Below are 23,702 nucleotides of genomic sequence, written 5' to 3'. Positions count from 1 at the left end.
ATTCTATTCTGTTCTATTCTGTTCTGTTCTGTTCTGTTCCGTTCCATTCCATTCCATTCTATGTTCTGTTCTATTTGATTCAATTCGCTTTGATTTGATTCTATATTCTATATTTGATTCTATTCTATTCTATATTCTATTCTATATTCTGTATTCTATATTCTATTCTATATTTTATGTTCTATATTCTGTTTTATTCTACATTCTATTCTATTCTTCATTCTATTCTTTGTTTGTAATTTTATTCTATTCTTAATTCTAATCTATTCTATATTCGATTATATTCTCTATTCTATTCTATTCTTTATTTGTAATTTTATTCTGTGCTTAATTTTATTCTATTCTTAATTCTATTTTATTCTTAATTCTATTCTATATTCTATTCTACATTTTACATCCTATATTCTATTATATTCATTATTTGTAACTTTATTCTATTCTTAATTCTATTTTATTCTCAATTCTATTCTATATTCTATTCTACATTTTACATTCTATACCCTATTCTGTTCATTATTTGTAACTTTATTCTATTCTCCATTCTATTCTATTCTTAATTCTATTCTACACTCTCCCTTCTACGTCCCATCTCGTCCCAACCCACCACCAACCAGCGCCCCCCCTTCCACTTCCCCCCCTCCCTCCACCTTTCGAGCGACCCTCCCCCCTCCCTCTCCTTCCTCGCCTCCCGCCCCCTCCCTCCTCCCTTTGCCAAACGGGGGGTGGGGCAAGCCCGTTTGCAGGACACGCCGGTCAGCCAATGGCAGAGGCGGTCCCAGCGGCCGAGGAGGCGGGCCCCGGCGAGGTCCGCGGGTGGGCAAAGGTAAGGAGCAGCCGGCGCGCCACTCGCCGCTTCGCCGCCTTGCAGGACGGAGCTCCGCGGCGCAGCGCAGCACAGGGGGGCGCGTCTCCCTTGCTGGCCTGGGCGAGGAGGAGGAGGAGAAAGGCAGAGCAGGAGGAGGCTGGCAGCCGGGAAAGGGGAAGCCGGAGCCCGCCGGTGAGTCTGGCCGGGTGGGGCGGCGGGGAAGGCAAGTTTCTCCCGGCTGGGCGTGGAGGGAGGCGGGCAAGGCAAGGCAAGGCAGCCTCGCTTCTCCTCCCGCGCCTCTTTTCCAGGATCGCGATGCCCAGCCTGGGGGAGAGGGCGAAGGTCGGGCTCGCTTCCCACCGGGCAGCCCCGACGGCAAAAGCTGCCATATCCCCCCCGGGCAGGAGGCGGACGGACGCCGCGCTGGGAAACAATGCCCCGGCCGCCCCGATCGCGCTGCCCCTGCCCAGCCCAGTTCCCAGCCGCGCGGCCGGGCTCGTTCATTCATTCGCCGCTCCGCTAACAAAGGCTCGCCGCTGCCGCCGCCGCCGCCGCTTTGCCCAGCCCGAGGCGAGACGGGGCTGATCGGAGAGGGGAAGCGCGTAGAAGCCTCCCTTGCCTTTTGGCCTTGCCTTGCCCTTGTGGGGGGGGGGCTGTTCCTGGAGGGCCGCCCCCCCCCCCCAAAGGAGCCCCGGGGAGCTTTGGATCTGGACAACCGCCCTGTAAGGTAGGCTGGCGAGAGAGAGGGAGGGAGAGAGGAGAGAAAGGAGAGGGAGAGAGGAGAGAGGGGAGAGACAGACAGACACAGAAACAGAGGCAAACAGAAAGGGAGGGAGGGAGGGGGGAGAGAGACAGAAAGAGATGGATAGAGAAGAAAGAGGAGAGACACAGAGAGAGGGGAGGGGAGGGGAGAGACAGAAAGAGACAGAGACACAGAGAGAGGCAAAGAGGGAGAGGGGAGAGAGACAGAAAGAGAGAGACAGAGGGATGGATAGAAAAGAGAGAGAGGAGAGACTGAAAGAGAGACAGAAAGAGAGAGAGAGAGAGAGAGAGAGAGATGGATAGAAAAGAGAGAGGAGAGACAGAAAGAGAGAGACAGAGAAGGGAGAGAGAGAAAGAGAGGGGGAGAGAGAAGAGGGAGGCAGAAAGAGAGAGAGAGAGATAGGGATAGAGGGAGGGAGAGAGAGGAGAGAGGGAGGGAAAGAGACACGGAGAGACAGGCAAAGAGAAGAGAGAGAAAGACAGAAAGAAGAGAGGGGAGACACAGAGAGAGGCAAAGAGGGAGGGGGAGAGAGAAAGAGAGACAGAGACAGAGAGATGGATAGAAAAGAGAGGAGAGACAGAAAGAGAGGGGAGAGAAGAGAGAGGCAGAAAGAGGGGGGGAGAGAGAGGAGAGGGAGGGAGGGGGAGAGAGAGGAGAGAGAGAAGGGGGAGAGAGAGACAGAAAGAAGAAAGGGGAGACAGAGAGAGAGAGAGAGTGTGTGTGTCTCAATTTCACCCAGTCAAGTTCTCTGTTGGGTCGGAGCAGGGATGCAGGAATCCAGATCCAGAAATCGGTTCCCCTGACAAAATGAGTCATTTTCTCTAATTTAGCCCATTTAAACTGGGGGGATTAGAAGCCAGAGGGGGCCGCGTGGAGAAAAACTAGGGTTAGTTTTAACCAGGGTTAATATATCTGCTGGTCTTGGGGATTTCTCCCCCTCCCCAACTCAGCCTGGTTGATTTAGTCGATGGTGTGAAAGATTGTGTGATTTCCCCCCACGTGGAGAGAAGCTGCCCCTTAAACCTTAATTTTTTTCCATCCTTGGCTGGATTGAGCAGCTTTGCGGAGCAAAAAGGTGAGTTTTTCTGGAGTGAGATGGGCGGCGTATAAATTCAATGAAATAGTTAGATCAAATTAAATAGATTCAACTAATTGGTTAAATTAAATAAGTTAAGTCATCAAATGAAATGATTAAATTAAACTAAACTGTTAACAGAGTTGGAAGGGACCTTGGAGGTCATCCAGTCCAACCCCCTCTCCCGCCCAAACAGGAGAATGAATTAAATAAAATAATCAAATTAAATTAATAAAGGGAAGCGTTATGGTGAGTTTTGGGTTTGCCAAAGCTTGCACTGTGGAGACGACAAAAAGTTATTCAGGTTTGGTCATTAATAAAATTATCTGGTCATTAGTAAAAGCTTTGCTCAATGGATTGATGGTTAAAGCTTCCTGTACATGGGTATAGCTGGGATTTTACATCATACTAACCCGGTTTGACTAAACCATGGTTTTGGATTAGCCACACGTAAGACATTCCCCCACAAAATTCATTTCCAAGCAACAGTCTGAATTTTATAGTAGCCCCCGCCTCCCCCAAATAATCTGTCTGACAGTTTTGCCTGGTGGCTAAAATAGCTCTTGGGTGTCTTTCTTGAGCTAATCCGAATTCTGAAGAATTGCATTTTCTAAATGCAACTTCCTGCTTTTTCCAGCACTTTGTTTTTATTTGGAAAACTTTAAGCTCTGAATGTAGAATCCTTTAGCAAGGGCTGATTATAGCAAAATAGTCCTTTAACCATTCCGGTGCTTACCAAACAACAACAATAATAACAACAATAACAACAACAATAATTTATTTTAAGAAAATACTTGGTCGATATCTAGGATGCTGGCAGCATTCTGTATCAACCATCAGTGACAGTTAATATTTGTGATACATTTTTAAATGTTCAGTTGACTCGAGTTTCAGGTTTAATAAATAAAAGTTTAATAATAATATAACCATGATACATTTTTAAATGTTCGCTTGACTTTCATGTTTAATTAATAAAGTAATAATGATAATAATATAATTGTGATACATTTCTAAATGTTCAGTTGACTGTTTCATGTTCAATGAGTAAAGTATACTATATAATAATAAATAAATAATAATAAATAATATTTGTGATACATTTTCAAATGTTCACTTGACTGAGTTTCATATTTAATGAATAAAATAATGGTAATAGTAATAATACAATAATACAATTATGCGATCTCCTGTAAAGAGTCTCGTCTGATTTAACGATTTAATGAGTCCTGTAATTGGGGTCTCTGATTTTTTTCAACCTCAGCAACTTTCAGATTTGCGGGATTCGCTCTTAGAATTCCCTGAGGAATTCTGGGAATTGAAGTCCACACGTCTTAAACTTGCTGGGGTTGGGAAATATTGGTCTATTCCATCAGGTCAGCGGGGGTCGGAGGTCAAAGATCAATAGAGGCTATATCCCACTTGTACTTTAAACCTCTTTTTTTTTTCTGCAACTTCCTCTTACTTTAAGCCCACGAAAGATGCAACTTTCCATAACCCTAATTGTGCCAAAGTTGATGGCATCTGGCTCCATAATCAAGGGCCAACATTGCAATGCAATTAGTCTTGAATTACAACCATTTCCTTTCGTGACTGTTCCAGAGTTACAGCAGCACTGAAAAAAAGTGACTTATGACCGGTCTTCACACTTAACAACGATCAAAATTTGGATGCATGGTAACTGGTTCATATTTATGACGGTTATCTCAGGTCACTCTGTTCCCCTTTGGTGACCTTCTGGCAGGCAAACTCCTCGGGAAAACCAGATTCACTGAGCCACCGTGCTAGTCCCTTAACAATTACGGTGGTTTGCTTAACAACCGTGGCAAGTCAGCTCGTAAAACGGGGCGAAACTCACCGAACTGCTGTCTCGCTTAGCAACATAAATTTTGGAATTCGGTGGGGGTCGTAGGTACAGATTTACCTGTACAGGTAGGTCTGAATTTATAATGGAGCCCAGAATTATGGTTGTACGTCTTGCCTGTTGGAAATTTTGGGCTCCATTGCGGTCATAAGTAGAGGACTACCTATAAACAGGGGTCTCCAACCTTGACAACTTTAAGACTTGTGGACTTCAACTTCAAAGCTGGCTGAGGAATTCTGGGACTTGAAGTCCATAATTCTTAAAGTTGCCAAGGTTGGAGACCTCTGACCTGTAACACATTAACCGAATCTGGTTGACCTTGCTTGTCAGAGGGTTGCAAAACGGGACCACATGACCCCGGGATGTTGCAACCATCATAAATCTGAGTTAGTTGTCCAAATTTTGATCATGTGACCATGGGATTGCTGCAATGGTCATAAGTCGGGGAAAATGGTCATAAGTCACTTTTTTCAGTGCCATTGTAACAGCAGTCACTAAACGAACGGTTGTAAATCCAGGACTATTTGAGGTGCATGATTGCCCTTGGTTCATCGTGGTTTGTGGTTCACAAACCTCAATGTGACATGCATCGGACCCACAAGCTGGTTAATCTTTGGGCAAGAGGGATTTAAATATATATATTTATATATATTTATATATATATGCGAAATCCCCCTCATGCATCATCACAAAATCTCCAGAACCGTAAAGCCTACAAACTTGAAATTTGGCACGTATGTTCCTCTCGGCTTCTAGGTGCTCACTAAGAAAGGATTTTTTTGAAATAACCATCAGAGCATTTAGGGTATTTCCTATATTGTTATTATTAACACGCTCTGATGCTAAGGAGTTCTACTCCCCCTCCCCACCTGAAAAGAAATCTCTTCCAAATGCAAAACACGAGGAGAGGAGTCTCAGTTTCACAGCAGCACCAAGCAGCTTCAGTACAGAACAGTTGAGCTAAGCCACGCCCAGGCTCCTTGCTGTCTCCTTCTTGCTCACACAGCTAATATTCTTTTAGTTTCCAAACAGCCCTCAGCTCTCTCACACACTGACAGAATGCTAGCCAGAGGAATACTGATGGATGCTGGTAGGCAGAGGCAGCATTTTCCCCCCTTATTCTCCCCCCCAAAAAAACTAAGAAAGATAGATAGATAGATAGATAGATAGATAGATAGATAGATAGATAGATGTCTGCAAAGTTCAGCTATTTTTAAATGCTTAGTGGAAGGAAAGCTTTATGGAGCCTTGATATTTCTCCGTGTTTAAGTCATAGAAACGACTTGGGTGGCTTGCAATCAAAAGTTGACCCTCTTCCAGATGTGTGGACTTCAACTCCCAGAATTCTTGGCAGCCTCCCTGCTGTTCCTGCGGGAAGGAGCTCGTGTGAATGGCCGAAGTGTGGTTTGCTGCCGCCTGGTTTTTGCTTTTATTATTTCTTTCAGTCTGGGGTCCTGGCTGTTGTCTCCTATTCAAACACCAGCCAAGACAGGCCCAGTTTGGCTTTAGTCTGATCCTACCGATTCAGCTAGGTAGCGTCAAAAAGCTCTTTCTTTAAATTTCTCTGCGAATCCAAGGAAAATCCGGCAAATGTGGCTTCCTTGAGTAGGTTCCTCATTTAAAGCATTGTTTAGAACTCCCGGAGATTTATTCGTTAGGTTGATATGAACCAACTCGTGAAATGGGGGAGCAAACCATGGCAACTTTAAGATCTGTGGACTTCAACTCCCAGAATTCCCCAGCCAGCCGTAGTCCTTCCTTCCTTCCTCTTCCTCTCCTTTTTTCTTTTTCTTTCTATCTTTCCTTCCTTCCTCTTTCTCTCCTTTCTTCTTTCCACCCTCCCTCCCTTTTCCTTCCTTCCTCTTTGTCTCCTTCCTTTTTTCCTCCCTTTTCCTCCTTTCTTACTTTTCCTTCCTTCCTCCCTTTCTCTTTTTCCTTTTTTCTCCCTCCCTTATTTCCTTCCTCTTTCTCTCCTTACTTTTACCTACCTACCTTCCTTTCTTTCTTTTTCTTCCTTCCTTCCTTCCTTCCTTCCTTCCTTCCTTCCTTCCTTCCTTCCTTCCTTCCTTCCTTCCTTCCTTCCTTCCTTCCTTCCTTCCTTCCTTTCTTCTTTTCTCTTTCCTTCTTTCCTCCCTCCCTTTTCCTCCCTCCCTCTTTGTCTCCTTCCTTTTTTCCTCCCTCCCTCCTTTCTTTTTTTCTTTTCCTCCCTTTCTCTTTTTCCTTTTTTCTCCTTCCCTCCCTTATTTCCTCCCTCTTTCTCTCCTTACTTTTATCTATCTTTCTATCTATCTTCCTCCTTTCCTTTCCTTTCCTTTCCTTTCCTTTCCTTTCCTTTCCTTTCCTTTCCTTTCCTTTCTTTTCTCTTTCCTTCTTTCTTCCCTCCCTTTTCCTCCCTTCCTCTTTCTCTCCTTCCTTTTTTTCTCCCTCATTCCCTCCCTCCCTCCTTTCTTTCCTTCCTTCCTTTTTCCCTCTCTCCCTCCTTCTTTTCCTTCCATCCATCCATCTATACCATCCATGCTGGCTGGGGAATTCTGGGAGTTGAAGTCCACAGGTCTTAAAGCTGCCAAGGTTGGACACCTCCCTCCTCTTGAGTCTTCTCCACTAGTTAAGGTTTGGTATATCTCAACACTGTGGAAGATGGTTTGCAAGTTACACCCCTCCCCCCTCAAATGGACCTGGAAAATACACTGGCAGGTTTACACCACACTCCAAACCTGGAGTTTACTAGAGATATATTGTGTTGCTCACCTATTCTGCCATGCTCAAACACACCAGCCACACAACGGTATCCTTTGACGTCTCGCTTCTCCATCCCACCAAAGAGCCGACTACATAACCCATCCCAGCTGAGGTGTCCGTTGGCTGAGTCCCCCCGTCCCCCCCAGCTCCGAGAGGACCTTGCTTCTATAGCTTGGAGACGTTTTGCTTAGAGACCCATCATCTTCCTCCTCTTCTTTGAAGTCTTCTAGCTTTGCAGCCATCAGGGCGTCTTCTGCTGTTTAGGTCTCTCATTCCTTCCAGAGGTTTTTTTTTCTTTTTTTCCTTCTGGCTTCAAACGTTGCAACGGTTTCTCTGACCGAATTGTGTGATGTTCTCGATTCTGGAAGGCCCATCCGTCTTTGTGGGTGGCTTGGTGGCTCTGGTTAGGATCCGAGAAATCCTGACAGGCGGCGACGACACGTTGGGGTTTTTCATGGATGCCTCTTAACGAGAACCATGTGTGACATTCGAAAGCAAGCAAGCTGCACTCGTTTATTTCTCTCCCCTTCTTTTTCCCTGCCCTCTTCCTGCTTAAACCTCTCCCTTCATCCTCTCCACAAACTGGTTTCCCAGCGAAGGAGGACCAGCACGCTAAAATGTTAATTCTCAAACTCATGCGTTGAGAAGAAACTCGCGGATTACTTGGATTTTATTCATAAACTTCAGTCCCTTGGAATACAGGTCGTCCTCAACCGAGTGACTGCAATCGAGGCCAATATTCCCGTTGCTAAACGAGACAGTTGTTCAGTGAGGGTTTTTTTTTTTGCCCCATTATATGACGGTCTCCAATTAAATATATTCCCAGGCAAAAGCTCTGGTATTTTAGTTACAATCTTTTAAAGATTAGAGTTGGAATGTACTTCCACTTCCAAATTGTTGCAGTCCTCTTCCAGATTTCCTTCCTCACCCCTTTCTTTGAATATATGGCAACTACTAAAACGAGCATAGAGATGTTTTATGAGTTGACAATGGCCTTCTTTGCCACAGTTAGAATTTTAGAATTAGAATTCTTTATTGGCCAAGTGTGGTTGGACACACAAGGAATTTATCTTGGTGCAAATGCTCTCAAGGTACATAAAAGAAAAGAGACATTCGTCAAGAGTCAAGAATCATCAGGTACAACACTTAATAATAGCCATAGGGTACAAATAAGCAATCAAATCATATTAGGAAGCAGTCAATATAAATCGTAAGGATACAAGTGACAAAGTTACAGCCATACAATCACAAGTGGGAGTGATGAGAAGATTAATAGTAATAGTGCAGACTTTGTAAATAGCTGGCCAGTGTTAAGGGAATTATTTGTTTAGCAGAGTGATGGCGCTGGGGGAAAAAACTATCCTTATGTCTAGTTGTTCTGGTGTGAAGTGCTCTATAGTGTCGTTTTGAGGGAAGGAGTTGGAACAATTTATGTCCAGGATGTGAGGGGTCTGTAAATATTTTCACAGCCCTCTTTTTGACTCATGCAGTATACAGGTCCTCCATGGAAGGCAGGTGGGTAGTAATTGTTTTTTTCTGCAGTCCCAATTATCCTCTGAAATCTGTATCCGTCCTCTTGGATTGCAGAACCGAACCAGACAGTGATAGAGGTGCAGATGACAGACTCCGTCATTCCTCTGTAGAACTGGATCAGTAGCTCCTTGGGCAGTTTGAGCTTCCTGAGTTGGCGCAGAAAGAACATTCTTTGTTCTGCTTTTTTGATGATGTTTTTGATGTTTAGGTGTCCATTTTAGGTCTTGTGCTAGGATAGAACCTAAAAATTTAAGTGAACTGCTGCAGTGGTTAAGTTAGTCACACAATTGTTCAGCGAGTCTGCCTCCCCTGTGGACTTGGCCTGTTCCGGTCGCAAAAGGAGACCACACGACTATTGTAAATGCGATGTCTGCTACCTTTTAAAACCGAATCAGGTTGACAGAGTCCCCCAAAAACAGGGACTTAAAAATTGGCTATTTTGCACAACTGACTGGAATTAAGGAGAAGGGAGACAATATTCTCACAGCTTTCTCTCCACAACGAGCACTTATCCTGTTACAAAAGACGATTATTGCTTAAGTTGTGCGGATGGCTGCAGGCATCCTGGTTGTGAGGCATATGCTCCGTGCATCGCACAACTGTTGCTGTGTGTGTGTCACTTTCCTGTTGATCTCTCTTTAAGCACCGGGTTTCTTAACTTTGTCCATTTTTAAGTTGGGTGGACTTCAACTCCCAGAATCTCCCAGGTAGCAGTTGGAGTCCTGATCTCTTAAAACAGGTTGGCTGGGGAATTCTGGGAACTGAAGTCCATACATTTCCCCTCCTGGGAAGGATAGACTGAGGTTTTTGGGGGTTGTTTTTAACTGTTGTGAGCTGTCCGCTTGGAATGAATAAATTGAATAAATGAATGGGTGGATAGAAAATCACAGGGTATTTGGGGGGCTTCTCTCACTTTCTCAGCCCAGGCCTCCCTCGCAGGGTTATTGTGGGGATTAAATTAAGGGAACCTGCTTGTGACCTTGGGAAAAAAAGCCGATATAATCGATCAATAAAATTTGGCTGTTCTTATAGGCTGCTAATGAGATACTGGTTCTTCTTTGCATCCCAGAAGTAAATATGTAAACATCGCTCTGGTTTTAAACTTGGTGAAAATATGTATCCTGGAAAGAGCATTAAGAAATGAGTGTAGGAACCATCAATCTCTTAAAATCTTTATTAAAGTTGATTCCTCCCAAAGCACCTGTGAATTTCTGTTTTTTTTTAGAGTAATCGGGTCATCTCTTCTGGGGAGATTTCCTTCCTCCTTTTCTTTTCCTTCCCTTCCCTTCCTTTTCTTTCCTCCTTTCATTTTTTTTCTTTTCCTTTCCTTTCTTTTCTATCCTTTCCTTTCCTCATTTTCCTTCCTTTCTTCCTTTCTCTTGCTCCTTCCCTTCCTTTCCTTTCCTTTCCTTTCCTTTCCTTTCCTTTCCTTTCCTTTCCTTTCCTTTCCTTTCCTTTCCTTTCCTTTCCTTTTCCTTCCTCCTTTCATTTTTCCTTTCCTTTCACTTTTCCTTTCCCTTTCCTTCCTTCCTTTCCTTTCCTTTATCTTCCTTTCCTCGTTTCCCTTCCTTTCCTCATTGCTCTTCCCCCTTCCCTTCCTTTTCTATTCTTTTTTTCCTCTCCACTCCTCCCCTCCCCTTCCCTTTCTATATTTTGCATATTATGAATTGGAAAACGGTACAACAAGGCAGCCTTTGTGGGTGGAAATACGCAGGGCACAATTTTCACTCTTGGTGACTCTTTGAATTTCCTCTCCTTGTGGTATCCCCCCCTAACGAACCGCTGACGCCAGCCGGGTTTAGGTTGGCAGAGCTAACAAACTGCATGGCTTGCTGAGCTGAATTCATTTTCCTACTTTACTAATTCAATATCATGGGTGAAATTCCACACAAGCCAGGAGTGGGAAGAAGGAAGGAAGGAGGAGGAAAGGAAGTAAGAAAAGAAGGGAGAGAAGGGGGAGGGAGGGAAGGAAGGAAAGGAGAGAAGAGAGAGGGAGGGAAGGATGGGAGGAAGGGGAAGGGAGGAAAGGAGGGAAGGAAGGAAGAAAAAGGGGAAAGATGGAGGGAGGGAGACATGGAAGGAAGAGAAAATGGGAGGGAAGGAAGGAAGAGAAGAGGGAGGGAGGGAAGGAAGAGAAAAGGTGAAGGACGGAGATGGGAGGAAAAGGGGAAGGAAAGAAGAGAGGGAGGGAGGGAGGAGGGAGACAAGGAAAGGGGAAGGAAATAAGAGAGGGAGGGAAGGAGGAATGGAGAAGGAGGGAGACAGAAGGAAATGGAAGGAAAGAAGAGAGAAGGGAGGGAAGGAAGGAATGGGAAAGGAGGGAAGGAGGAAAAAGGGGGAAGGAAGGAAGGGAGAGAACAGGAAGGGAGAGAAGGAAGGAAAGGAGAGAAGAGAGAGGGAGGGAAGAAGGGGAAGGGAGGGAAGGAGTGAAGGAAGGAAGAAAAAGGGGAAGGATGGAGGAAGGGAGGCAGACACAGGGAAGGAAGAGAAAAAGGGCGGGAGAGGGAAGGAAGAGAAAAGGTGAAGGACGGAGATGGAAGGAAAAGGGGAAGGAAAGAAGAGAAGAGAGGGAGGAAGGAGGGAGACAGAAGGAAATGGAAGGAAAGAAGAGAGAAGAGAGGGAAGGAATGGGGAAGGAGGGAAGGAAGAGAAGAGGGAAGGAAGAGAGAGCAAGAGAAGGTGAAGGGAGGGAAGGAAAGAAGGAAATTATGTCAGTGCTGCTGCTTTTCTGAACTAAGAAGGAACTGAAATAATTGCATCCAAATTGCTGCGCAAGCAATTTGGATGATAAGGGGACCATTGATGAAATGTTTTCCCTCTTGTCTCCTGGGTTAATTAATTTTCTGCTTACTGTGTTTTACAACGGCAGCCTTGATACTAAATTGAATCTGATACCTTGGTCCTGAGCGGTGTGGGTGGCACTGTGTAGATGGGTTCAGGCAGAAGGGAGACAACCCTTCTTTCATTTCCCTTCCTATGTTGAGAAGCGGGGTGGGCCGGATGGCCTCTAGGGACCATGGATGCTGTGAAAATGGTCTCTTTCGTAAGGATCCCAGCAGCCGGCAAATGTCTTGAAAATGTATTTAGACCTGGGCTGGTGGCTTGACTGATGAGCTGTAACCTCATTATTTTTGCTCATTTCTATCACAGCACTGAGAAAATGATATTTATGGGAATTTTATAAAAATCGAGAGAGGCAATTCTTTTTATTAAGCCAACTGATTCTGTGTCTCTGTGTGGTTTGTGGAGGTGTGTGAAAAGAAATGCTTTGGCATTTCAAGGTCCCTTCATCAGATTTAGAAAAATAACTTAGTAAGGGTCACTTTTACGTCCAAGAGTTAAGACACAAGATTACAAAACGGGATACGGAGAGTTCTAGTCCAGCCTTAGGCAGGAAAGCCAGCTGGGTGACTTTGGGCCAATCGCCAGGAGACTGTGAGTTCTAGTCCTGCCTGAGTCATGAAAGACAGATGTGTTACACAGCTGTGGTTACTAATTCAACAACTGCAACAGCCATGGCAAGACAGACAGACAGACATATTTTCAAAGTCTGAAGGGGACCTAATGAGCTGTTCACTCATTCAGTTGGCATAGAACTTCAACTCCGATGCTATTTTTAAAGTTCTGATTCAGGGCTACACGATATGCAGATGACTTAAATTGTGATTTCTTTTTATTTATAATACCTGAATCATCTTCACTAATACTTGTCACCCAGGGACGCATCTGTGCAATTGTTCCGTTTTATTTTTGCGGCTGTTACCGAGAGAGGAGCAAATAGCAAATATTGAATGCAGAACTAGGGTTGAGTGCGACTTTTAACCTACTCGTCTTACAACCCTTTGTTTAGTGACTGTTCCAAATTACGATGGCAAAAAGTGACTCGTGGCCATTTTTCACACTTACGACGGTTGTAGCCTCTCGGCGGTCACATGATCAAAATTCAGACACTGTGATCACCCAAAGGGGCGTGGCACAAAGGCAACACAGTCAGATAACCAGTGGGAGTCCCTTTATTAGCTCCAACTTTGCCCCCAATGTCCTGGGCTGGAGAAAAACTCTCAGGAACAGCCTTTGGCTGCAGAGAATCAAGTCCAAAACGTGGTCAACAAAAACTGTAACACCAATCAAGGCAAAATGAGGTAATTAGTCTGGCAGGGCAGGAGCAAGGATTCTAGACCTGCGTGAAGGCACGGCAGTAATTCAATACGGTTGGGAGGATGCCAGGAACGCAGATAACTAAAGTCAACATAAGATAAACTCATGTTTGTTCCCAGCAGTCTGCAACTCTTTTAAATTCTCATTCCTAGGTGTGGCTAATGAAGGGAATCAGGGCCCTTTCCTCCCCCGTAAGCCATGCAACCCACCTTGCTCCCTCCTCCATTCCTCCCTGCGTGCCCTTGGATGAAGACGGGGTGGACCTGGGTCGTCCTCTGAATTCTTTCTCCCTTGTTCTACCTCTTCCCTGCTCTGCCCAGCCAGACTTTGCCCTTCCCCAGTTTCCTCCACAGCCAATGGAGCCACACTCCTGCTCCCTTTCAGCTGTTTGTCTTCCTCCTCCTCGGATTCAGACTCTGGCAGGGGCATGACAGATGCTTGGCAACTGACTCATATTTATGATGGTCACAGCATCCTTGGTCAAGTGATCCCCTTTTGCGACCTTCTGATAAACAAAGTCAATGGGGAAGCCAGATTCACTTTACAACCATGTTTCTAACTTAACAACTGCAATGATTTGTTTAACAACTGCGGCAAGGATGGTCATATAATGGGGTAAAATTCACTTAAGAAACATCTCACTTAGCAACCTGGGCCTCGGTTGTGGTCGTAAGTGAGGGACCACCTGTGTCTTTGGGGGGAAGAGGTGTGTCGTAACGTCAAACGGTTGCTAAGCGACGATCGTAAGTCGAGGCCTACCTGTTTCCAATACAGGCAACCTTTCCTGTCATTATCAAGTGATTCTGCCTTTTTCTCATTGCTAATTTAACCGCGTTTTCAGCATGGACTCTGCCTTGGGGCATCACTGGAAGTGGTAAATCAACCGATCCTTAACGTAGAAAGCAGTTTTATGAGACCCCACGTGATCCCATGCAAGAAATGTTCCACAAAATTCACTTAAACAGCTGTCTGCCTTAGCAACAGAAATTTGGGGCTCCGTTGTCATCAGTCAATCTGTACAATAACATCATAGCAAGTGTGATGTCATCGTAGCTTCTCCCAGACACCTGAAAAACCTCAGTTAGGAGTTGCAGGTATCCTGAATTTTAGCTGGGCCACATTGACCAAAACGTTCAACCATTTCCCCAAGGGACAGCCTGGCTACCTTCCCATAATCCAATTCACCTAGTTATCGAAAGGAGCTATTTCTGCGTTCACACAATGCATGCAGTCATAAACTAAACCGGCAGGTTTATTTATTTATTATGAGAAGGTTATTTATTTATTCATATTTATTATGAGAGGGATCTTGGCGTCTTAGTGGACAGCCAGCTAAATGCGAGCCAGCAGTGTGCAGTGGCAGCCAAAAAGCCAATGCAATCCTAAATTGCATTAACAGAGGGAGGTTTTCTAAGATTAATCAAGATCACGGGAGGTACTAATACCACTCTATAAAGCCTTAGTAAGATGACACTTAGAATACCACATCCAATTTTGGTCACCACACTATAAAAAAGATTTTAAGATTCTAGAAAAAGTACAGAGAAGAGCAACCAGGATGATTAGGGGACTGGAGGCTAAAATATACGATGAATGGTTGCAGGAACTGGACACAGCTAGTCTTGTGAAGAGAAGGACCAGGGGAGACAGTCTTCCAATATTTGAGGGGCTGCCCCAGAGAAGAGGGGGTCAAACTATTTTTCAAGATACCCAAAGGCCAGACTAGGAATAATGGTTTATACAGCCGCTCAACTTTCCCTCATTTGCCTTTGCACCAACTGGCTAAACCACCAGAACAGGGTTGGGCTAACCAGGTTTAAAACTTAGTTTAGCTTGCAATCCCCTGTTCTTAACAGAATCAGTGAAGTTGGTTGTGCGAACAAAACTCTCAGGTGAAAAAAATGAATCTTTTTTTTAAAGTGCCTATAAAAAGTCGTTCTTTGCCTCCATTTGGAGAATTTTCGACTTGATTAAAATCTTTCTTTCCTGGACCTCGAGGGTTACAGAGATGTGATTCCAAGACTTGGAAGCAAACTAAAACGTTCAGGAGATTTCTCTGGTCTAGTTTTCATATGGGACAGTTTTATTTTTATTTTTTTAATGAGCCCGTGTGGTTTCGCTCAACCTTCAGTGCAGCTGTAATCTTAGAAGTCTTGGCTGAGGATGGCACATTTATTTATACGGTGACTTGATAGCTCTTAAAAATAGCCCTGAATAAAATGCGGTGGTCTTATTGGGACGGCCAATCTTCTGATTGAAAGCCTCTCATTCATCCAAAGAAAATGCCTTTCTCTAAAGCAAGAAAATGAATTTTGAAAGAGGAGGCCTCGAGCAATGAAAAAAAAGTCTGTACATGGATTAAAAAAGGATCTGCGGTGCCTGATTATTACTATTATTATTATTTGCTCCAAGATATTGGTCGGAGAAGCTTCTGCAATATTTATTGCAGATTTCTTTGAGGTCAGCAGCTGACATTAAAGTGGAAGTCAATATTTTTCCCTGGGGGGAATTTCCTTGGAATTGAAGTCGGTCTAAAGTTATTTTGATGGCCACCCCAAAGCAAAGATTTATCAGTCAAGGTATTATTGGAAACATCCCCCTTAATTGCCAAAATAAAAATAAAATAATTTAAGAATAAAAATCCATGGTGGCAGTTTAAGGAATTGCCTAGTCAGCTTAAAGCCAATGGAGAAAGCCAAGTTGCCAAGTGTCTGAATTTTGATCACGTTACCAAGAGGATGCCGCAACTGTCGTAAGTGTGAAAAACTTTAGTGAATGGTCACTGTTGTATTGTTGTAAGAATCCTCTACCTGACTCTGTGGTTTCTTCCCCAAACCCCAAAAACTTTAACCTTGGACTGTCTACTATTGACCTCACCCCTTTCCTAAGAGGTCTGCAGGGGGCGTGCATAAGCGCACCAATCGTGCCTACCGTCCCTGTCCTATTGTTTCTTTTTATTTTTCTTATATATATCCATTTCATGCATTCATAACTATGTTTTTACTTATACCTATTATCTTGTAAGCGATTGACAAATCAAATAAATAAATAAGTTGAGGACTGCTTGTATCTGTAATCTCGCCATAGTAATCATATCTTATAATTTATAATGGATTTATTCTCTGATTATAATCATGATTTATCACTTGTTGCTTGTATGTATACTGATAGCTTATGCACCAGAGACAAATTCCTTGTGTGTCCAATCATATTTGGCCAATAAAAAATATTCTATACTATTTCTATTTCTATTATTTCTATTTCTACCCTACTGTACTCTACTCTACTCTACCCTACCCTACTCTATTCCATTCCATTCCATTCCATTCCATTCCATTCCATTCCATTCCATTCCATTCCATTCTATTCTATTCTATTCTATTCTATTCTATTCCATTCTATTCTATTCCATTCTATTCTATTCCCATTTCATTTCATTCCATTCTATTCTATTCTATTTATTCCATTCCATTCCGCTTTTATTCTATTCCATTCCATTCCATTCCATATATACTATTCTATTTCTATTCTACTCTATTCCATATTCTATGTTCTTTTCTATTCTATTTTATTATTTTCTACTCTATTCTATATTGTATCTATTTTCTATTCTATTCTCTATTTTCTATTCTTTTCTATGTTCTATTTTATCTATTTTCTATTCTATTTTCTATGTTCTATTCTATTCTATTATTTTCTACTCTTTGACTATCATTAAGTGTTGTACCTTATGATTCTTGATTCTTAACAATGCATCTTTTATGTATACTGAGAGTATTTACACCAAGACAAATTCCTAGTGTGTCCAATCACAGTTGGTCAATAAATCTATTCTATTCTATTCTATTCTATTCTATTCTATTCTATTCTATTCTATTCTATTTTCTATTCTGTTCTATATTCTATTTTCTATTCTATTCTCTCTATTCTCTATTCTTTTCTATTTTCTATCTATGTTCTTTTCTATTATTTTCTATTCTATACTATATTCTATTTTCTCTCTATTTTCTATATTCTATTCTCTATTTTCTATTCTTTTCTATTTTCTATCTGTTCTATCCTATCCTATCCTATCCAATTCTCATCCCATCCCATTCCATTCTGAAATAATCTCCCTGGTTTTTTTTTTAAAAAGTTTGCTCAAATGTAATTAATTTTCTGTCATAAAAATAATGGATCAGGAACTCCAGAATTTCATTAAAAAAAAAACTAACAAATTCCACAGCCTGAAAACTTTGAATAGTGTTATTCTAGCAGAGTTCTTTCAACGCTACCACGATTGTTTCATTGGGTGTATTTTGCATCAGCGATGACTTTGCAAACCCCTCACGCCCCTCATTTTAATGTCCGGAGATGAGAAGTTGCTGGTAGTGGCTGACACTCAACTACTTCTCCCTCTGGAGTTTGGCTGCCATTGTCCAAAGGCCCTCAAGCATATCTCTGTGGTGGGAGAGACTAGAAACTTGCTTTTCTGCTTAAATGGGCCGGTTTTTGGAGGTGGGGTGGAGGAAAATAAAGAGGGGGAGGGTTGAATTTTTTTTTCTTTTTCTCTTTTGCTGAGTCTTGCGTTCTTTGTGTGCGAGAAACAGTTCATTTGTTGACCATTCAAAGTTACAATATCACTGGGAAAAAAAAAAGACTTATGACCATGTTTCACATTTACGACCCATGGTTACATGATCAAAATTCAGATGCATGGCAACTAATTCATATTTATGACGGTTGCAGAATCCCGTGTGTGTGTGTGTGTGACCTGATCCCCTTTTGCGACCTTCTGACGAATCAAAATGGGGAAGCCAGATTTGCTTAACGACCATGTTACTCACCTAACAACCGCAGTGATTCGCTGAACAGCCGTGGCAAGAAAAAGTCGTAAGGGAACGTCTCGCGTAGCAACAGAAACTTGGGACTCGATGTCGGTCGTAAGTCGAGGCCTACCTATAGTGCAGCGGCTTGCTGATCACCGAAGTGTTTTTAACAAGGCAGCCATTGGTCTGGAACGGCGCTTGGTCCTGCTTGAGCGGTGGGCGGTGGGGGTTGGCCTAGATGACCTCTGAGGTCCCATCCACCTCTTTTTATTTCTGTTCTTTAAAGTTTCTTGACTCCTTTCTTCACAAGCGTCCTGGTTCTTTTCCCTCCTTTGAAATTTATACCGACTAATCCTACAAAAGGCCTGCTTGCCAAAGCTGCCATGAATTATAAATGCTCGCTTTTTACGAGGTCTTCTGGGGGAAATTCGGATAATTGGAAAGCTCAGGGCCTCCGTGCTGGCTCAGGCGTTTTCTTCCTTACCTCTCTTCGCTTTCTTTCATCAAAGCCCATCTGCTTTCGTGAGATTTCCCTCACCCCCACCCCTTAAGGAAAAAGGGAATTCGGGTGAATTTATATATATGTGTGTGTGTGTGTGTGTGTGGAACGTGGAGCATTTCTGCCCTGCCTGCTTGTTCCTTTTAGTGTCGTGGATGTTGGAGTGATTGAAGCTGGGAAAAAAAATCCCTGCGTTTTAGTTCCAGCCGTCTGCAGCCTCTCTGCTTTCCCTTAGTTTGCTCAACTCTGAGGGAAATGGGAAGAAATTTGCAGAGGAAAGAAAGGTAGAGGATGAAGGGAACCGCAAAAAGTATACAGGTAGTCCTTGACTTACAACCGTTCGTTGAGCGACGGTTCGTACTTACAACAGCACTGCAAAAAGGGACTTAGGACCGTTTTTCACACTTGCAACCATTGGGAAGGTGGGAAAGTAAGGTGGGAAGCCAGATTCGCATTAGAGAGACAAAGAGACAGACAGAAGAAGGGAGACTTAAGATAGAGGAGATAGATAGATAGATAGATAGATAGATAGATAGATGATAGATATAGATAGAAGATAGATGGTAGATAGATGATAGATATAGATAGAAGATAGATGATAGATTGATAGATATAGATGATAGATAAATGATAGAAGTAGATGATTGATAGATGATTGATAGATGAAAAATAGATGATAGATAGATAGATAGATAGATAGATAGATAGATAGATAGATAGATGATTGATAGATAAAGATAGAAGATAGATGATAGATAGATGATAGATATAGATGATAGATAAATGATAGAAGTAGATGATTGATAGATGATTGATAGATGAAAAATAGATGATAGATAGATAGATAGATAGATAGATAGATAGATAGATAGATAGATAGATGATTGATAGATAAAGATAGAAGATAGATGATAGATAGATGATAGATATAGATGATAGATAAATGATAGAAGTAGATGATTGATAGATGATTGATAGATGATTGATAGATGATAGATAGATAGATAGATAGATAGATAGATGATTGATAGATAAAGATAGAAGATAGATATAGATAGAAGATAGAAGATAGATGATAGATGATAGAAGATAGATGATAGATAGATGATACATATAGATAGAAGATAGATGATAGATATAGATGATAGATAAATGATAGAAGTAGATGATTGATAGATGATAGATAGATGAAAGATAGAAAGATAGATAGTATAAAAACCCTCAGCACCAGCAATTTTACTAATTAATTTGTTAAATTCTTCTTTCTTGTTCAGGAACTCCAGTTGATCAACGATTATAGCATCCTATCTTCTGAATTAAAGTTGTGTGTTAACTGTAGGAAAATGGAATGTTTTTCTTTTTTAAAATTGCTTTGTAACCCACCTATAAAATGGCAATGACTTTAAAAAAAAAAGATAGATACCGTAATGTCACAGGGAACAAAATAAAATCAGGGTGTCTGGATAAGGACACCTTTTTAAATGAATCCAGAAAACAGAGCAGTGCCTAAAGGGAAAGGAAAGGAAAAGAAAGAGGGAGGGAGGAGAGGACGGAGGAAAGGAAAGGGAATGAATTAAAGGAAGGGAAGGGAAGGAAGGAGGGAAGGAAGGAAGGAAGGAAGGAAAGAAGAAAGGAAAGGGAGTTAGTAAATTAAAGGAAAGAAGGAAAGGAAAAAAGGAAAGGAAAGAAGAAGGAAGGAAGGAGGAAAAGAAAGGGAGTGAGAGTAAATTGAAGGAAGGGGAAGGGAAGGAAAGAGGGAGGGAGGGAGGAGGAGGAAAGGGAGGAAAGATAAGGGAGGAGTAAATTAAAGGAAGGAAGGAAAAAGGAAAAAAGGAAAGGAAAGAGGGAGGGAGGGGAGGAAGGAGGAAAGATAAGGGAGTGAGTAAATTAAAGGAAGGAAGGAAAGGAAAAAAGGAAAGGAAAGAGGAAGGAAGGGGAAGAAGGAAGGAGGAAAGGAAAGGGAGTGAGAGTAAATTGAAGGAAGGAAAGGAAAAAAGGAAAGGAAAGGGAGTGGGAGTAAATTAAAGCAAGGAAGGGGAAGGAAATTGGCATGCTGTGCGCATTTCCTTAATTTAAAACTCTGTCCTGAGAAGGCATGGCTGCCACATGAGCCCACAAACAGTCTCTATTAGGGAGAAGGTACTAAACGCACATCCAGTTTTCCAGCTTGGACAATCAAAGAGAAACCGAGGCATGGAAACTCTTGGCAGGAAATGCAGCCGCACAAGAGCAGTCAGATATGAAACGGGGTTCTGGATCTTATTATTGGTTGGATCTCGACTCAGAAGGGTTAAAAAACCAGGGCAGGTAGACCGAGACAGCAATGTTTATCGGAAATCCTGCGGTTTCGTCAGCCAGCCAACCATGCAAAATGTTGGCGTGGGTTCAAGGATGGCGTTGCGCCAATGCCACCATTAATATTTGCATTCAGAGCTGGATTTAGACGTAGTGAGGCCCTAAGCCAGGATTAAACAACCTTAACCACTTTAAGAACGACAGAGTTGGAAGGGACAAGCAGCAGACCGTCTACCATTTCGGACAAATGGTTCTTCAGTTTATTCTTTTTTTTAAATTTAAAATAAAGCCTTTATTGAAATTAAAATATTAAAATACAAATATATTTCTGTAAAAAGAAGAAATGTGTTTATACAGTTCACCATCGTTCTCTGACAGTACAAAGAAATCTTGGCTATATTCATACATTACAAATATTCATCCATTTCAACAGGTTCTCATTAATCATGTACATATACAACAACAAAAAATTGTTTAGCTTATTTTTAAACTATACCATTCCTATTTATACTGTCTATCGGTTGATACCAATTGTTCCAAGTTGCATAATATTCCGAGTCTTCCTTGTTATTCAGTTCTATGGTGAGTCTGTCCATTTCTGCGCATTCTAAGATTTTTCGGATTATTAAACAATCTGACGGTGTGGTAGACAATTTCCAAGCTCGTTCTAGTGCAATTCTTGCTGCCGTAATAATATGTATAATCAAACATTTAATCTTTTGAGGGTATTTACCCATAATGATCCCCAGGAGAAACAATTCAGGGTTCAACGCTATTCGACAGTGGTATCAATTGTATTTTGATCCAGTATTTTTTCATTTTGGGGCATAGCCACCAGACATGGAAAAAGGTACCTTGCGCTTGTTTGCATTTCCAACAGTTAGGATGTTCAGTTTATTATTAAAAATCTCCAGTGTTGGAGTACCCGCAACTTCTGATAGCAAGTTGTTCTACTGATTAATTGTTCTTTTGATGGATGTCAACCCGCCTTTATGGTCGTTCAGCTACCTGCGATCACGTGCCTTTAATTTGGGAATTATTTTGCCAGAAAATGGGGAATACTTTCTACCAAAAAAAAAACAGCCAATGCAGACAATGGATTCACTTTTTTTTTTCTTTTTATAAAATCCCTTAACTTGGGGTAGAGTCGGGGAGACTGAATAGAGCTGAGCATTTGCTGGCCGGATGCCTTTCCTGTCACCTATCTGGAGTTCGCAGCAAATACAGATAATCCTCGACTGACAACACTTCATTTAGTGATCGTTCAAAGTGACAACATCGCTGTCAAAAGTGACTTATGCCCATCTTGCACACTTACAACTTTTGCAGCATCCCCATGGTCACATGATTTGGACGCTTAACAACTGAATCATTTTTATGATGGTTGCAGTGTCCCAGGGTTGTGAGATCCCATTTTTTCTACCTTCTGACAAGCAAAGTGAATGGGGAAACCAGATTCGCTTAACAACTGGGATACTAATTTAACAACTGCAGTGATTCCCTTACCAAAGGTGGCTAGAAAAGTCGTAAAATGGGGCAGAACTCACTTAACAACATACATTTTGCAACCAGCTGTGGTCGTAAGCTGAGGACTACCTGTATTTTTTTCTTTGTGTCCTGAGAGAGAAAAATTTGCCGCTACTTAGGATCAAACTCTCAACCTCTAGAGCGGGAAATGAACATCTTCACTTCTAACCCACCACGCCGCTCAGAAACTGGGTTCACATCAAGGGTTGCAAAAATATATATATGTGAAATTGGGCACGATCATATGGTGACCCGCTTAATGACCAGCTCAACGTACAGCTGTAATTCTGGGCTCAGTTATGGTCTTAAATCGAGGACTACATATCATTGTTTAAGGCAAACGTGGCCAGTTTAAAACTTGTGGTCTTTCAACTTCCAGCAAGGCCGGCTGAGGAATTCTGGGAGTTGAAGTCCACAAGTCTTATGAATTGCCAAGTTGGGAAACCCCTGAAGTTGAAGTCGTCAGGGGAGAAAACAGGAGAACATGAGTAAGTCCTGCAACTGCCTGGGGGACCTGCCTCATTTTACGACTTGTCTTGCCACCGTTGTTAAGTGAATCTTCCCTGCTGACTTTTTTTGTTTATCAGAAGGTCACAAAAGGGGATCATGTGACTTCGGGACAGTGCAACCGTCGTAAGTTTTGAGTCAGTTGCCAAGCGCCCGAAGTTAAAATGAGAAATACCTGTTAGTCACATTCAACTATTTAAAAATCCTATGTTGTGGCCTGACAGCAGAGTTGGCATTGGACTCGGACAGTGAGGAGGTTGGGGAGGAACATGGGCCAGTCCTGGAGTCTGGGGAAGGCTCTGACGAGGGCTCTGAATCGGAGGCAGAGATGGGGCCAGGGCCGTCCGACAGTTATCAGCTGCCTTCAGAGTCGCAGATCAGTGGGGCGGAAGAACAGCTGGAGCCTGTTCCCAGACTGCGCACGCACAGAGCTGCCAGGAGAAGGGAACAGCTAAGGAACAAAGGTCGACTCAGAAGTAAAGGCACAGGTGGACAGTGAATGGCCCCTCCAATAGGGAATAAATAGGAGTGAAAGGGGAGTGGTGTTTGCAGGAGACAATTAGTTCGTTTAATTAGTGTGAAGATTTGTTCCTGACTTCTTGCCAAGTAATTACTGCTACAGCGTGGCATTTGAAGGATATCAGCCTAGCAACTCTGCAAGCCTGATAAAGGTCTGTAGTTGTGCAATCTCTTGAAAGACTGTTGGCCAGGTCTTTGCTGGAGAGGAATTCCCTTTAACCTAAATAAAAGGGATTTCACCTGCATGAGGAGTCGGCCCATTCACCCTCATTTTCTTCCAAACTTCTCAGCCATTTGGAAGCATGACGTTTGCTTGGCTTGGTCCTCATTTTACATCCTTTCTATCTCGGTCCCAGGTGTAGCTGCTACTGCTGAAGATGTCCAACAGTGGGCCCAACCCAGAAGACAAGCCGCCAGCCCCTCCCATGAGAAATACGAGCACCATGATCTGCTCCAGCAGCAAAGATATAGGGACTCTCAACCATGGCTCGAAACCCCTGCCTCCTAACCCCGAAGAAAAGAAAAGGAGAGACCGCTTCTATCGCTCCATCCTGCCAGGAGACAAAGGTATCGTGATTTCTGTCATTCTTTCCTTTTTTTTTAACAGAGAAAG

At 42.7% G+C, this 23,702-nt stretch overlaps 1 protein-coding gene across 1 annotated transcript in view; it reads left to right on the top strand.

Annotated features, from left to right (window-relative positions):
* Positions 1-786: 786 nt before the first annotated feature.
* The window catches only part of PAK1 (p21 (RAC1) activated kinase 1), a 61,297-nt gene continuing 38,381 nt past the window's right edge, over positions 787-23,702 (top strand). Inside the window, exons 1-2 of the mRNA XM_026706930.2 lie at positions 787-997; positions 23,446-23,656. Of these exons, the coding sequence (XP_026562715.1) occupies positions 23,467-23,656 (190 nt within the window). The 5' untranslated portion in view covers positions 787-997; positions 23,446-23,466. The remainder of the gene's footprint in view (positions 998-23,445; positions 23,657-23,702) is intronic.

Source organism: Pseudonaja textilis, chromosome 7 (genome assembly GCF_049901715.1).
Source record: "Pseudonaja textilis isolate UNSWEBS1 chromosome 7, rPseTex1.2, whole genome shotgun sequence".
Classification (NCBI taxonomy): Eukaryota; Metazoa; Chordata; class Lepidosauria; order Squamata; family Elapidae; genus Pseudonaja; species Pseudonaja textilis.
The sequence above is the reverse complement of the archived record's forward strand: the minus strand, read 5'-3'. Positions and strand labels throughout refer to the sequence as shown.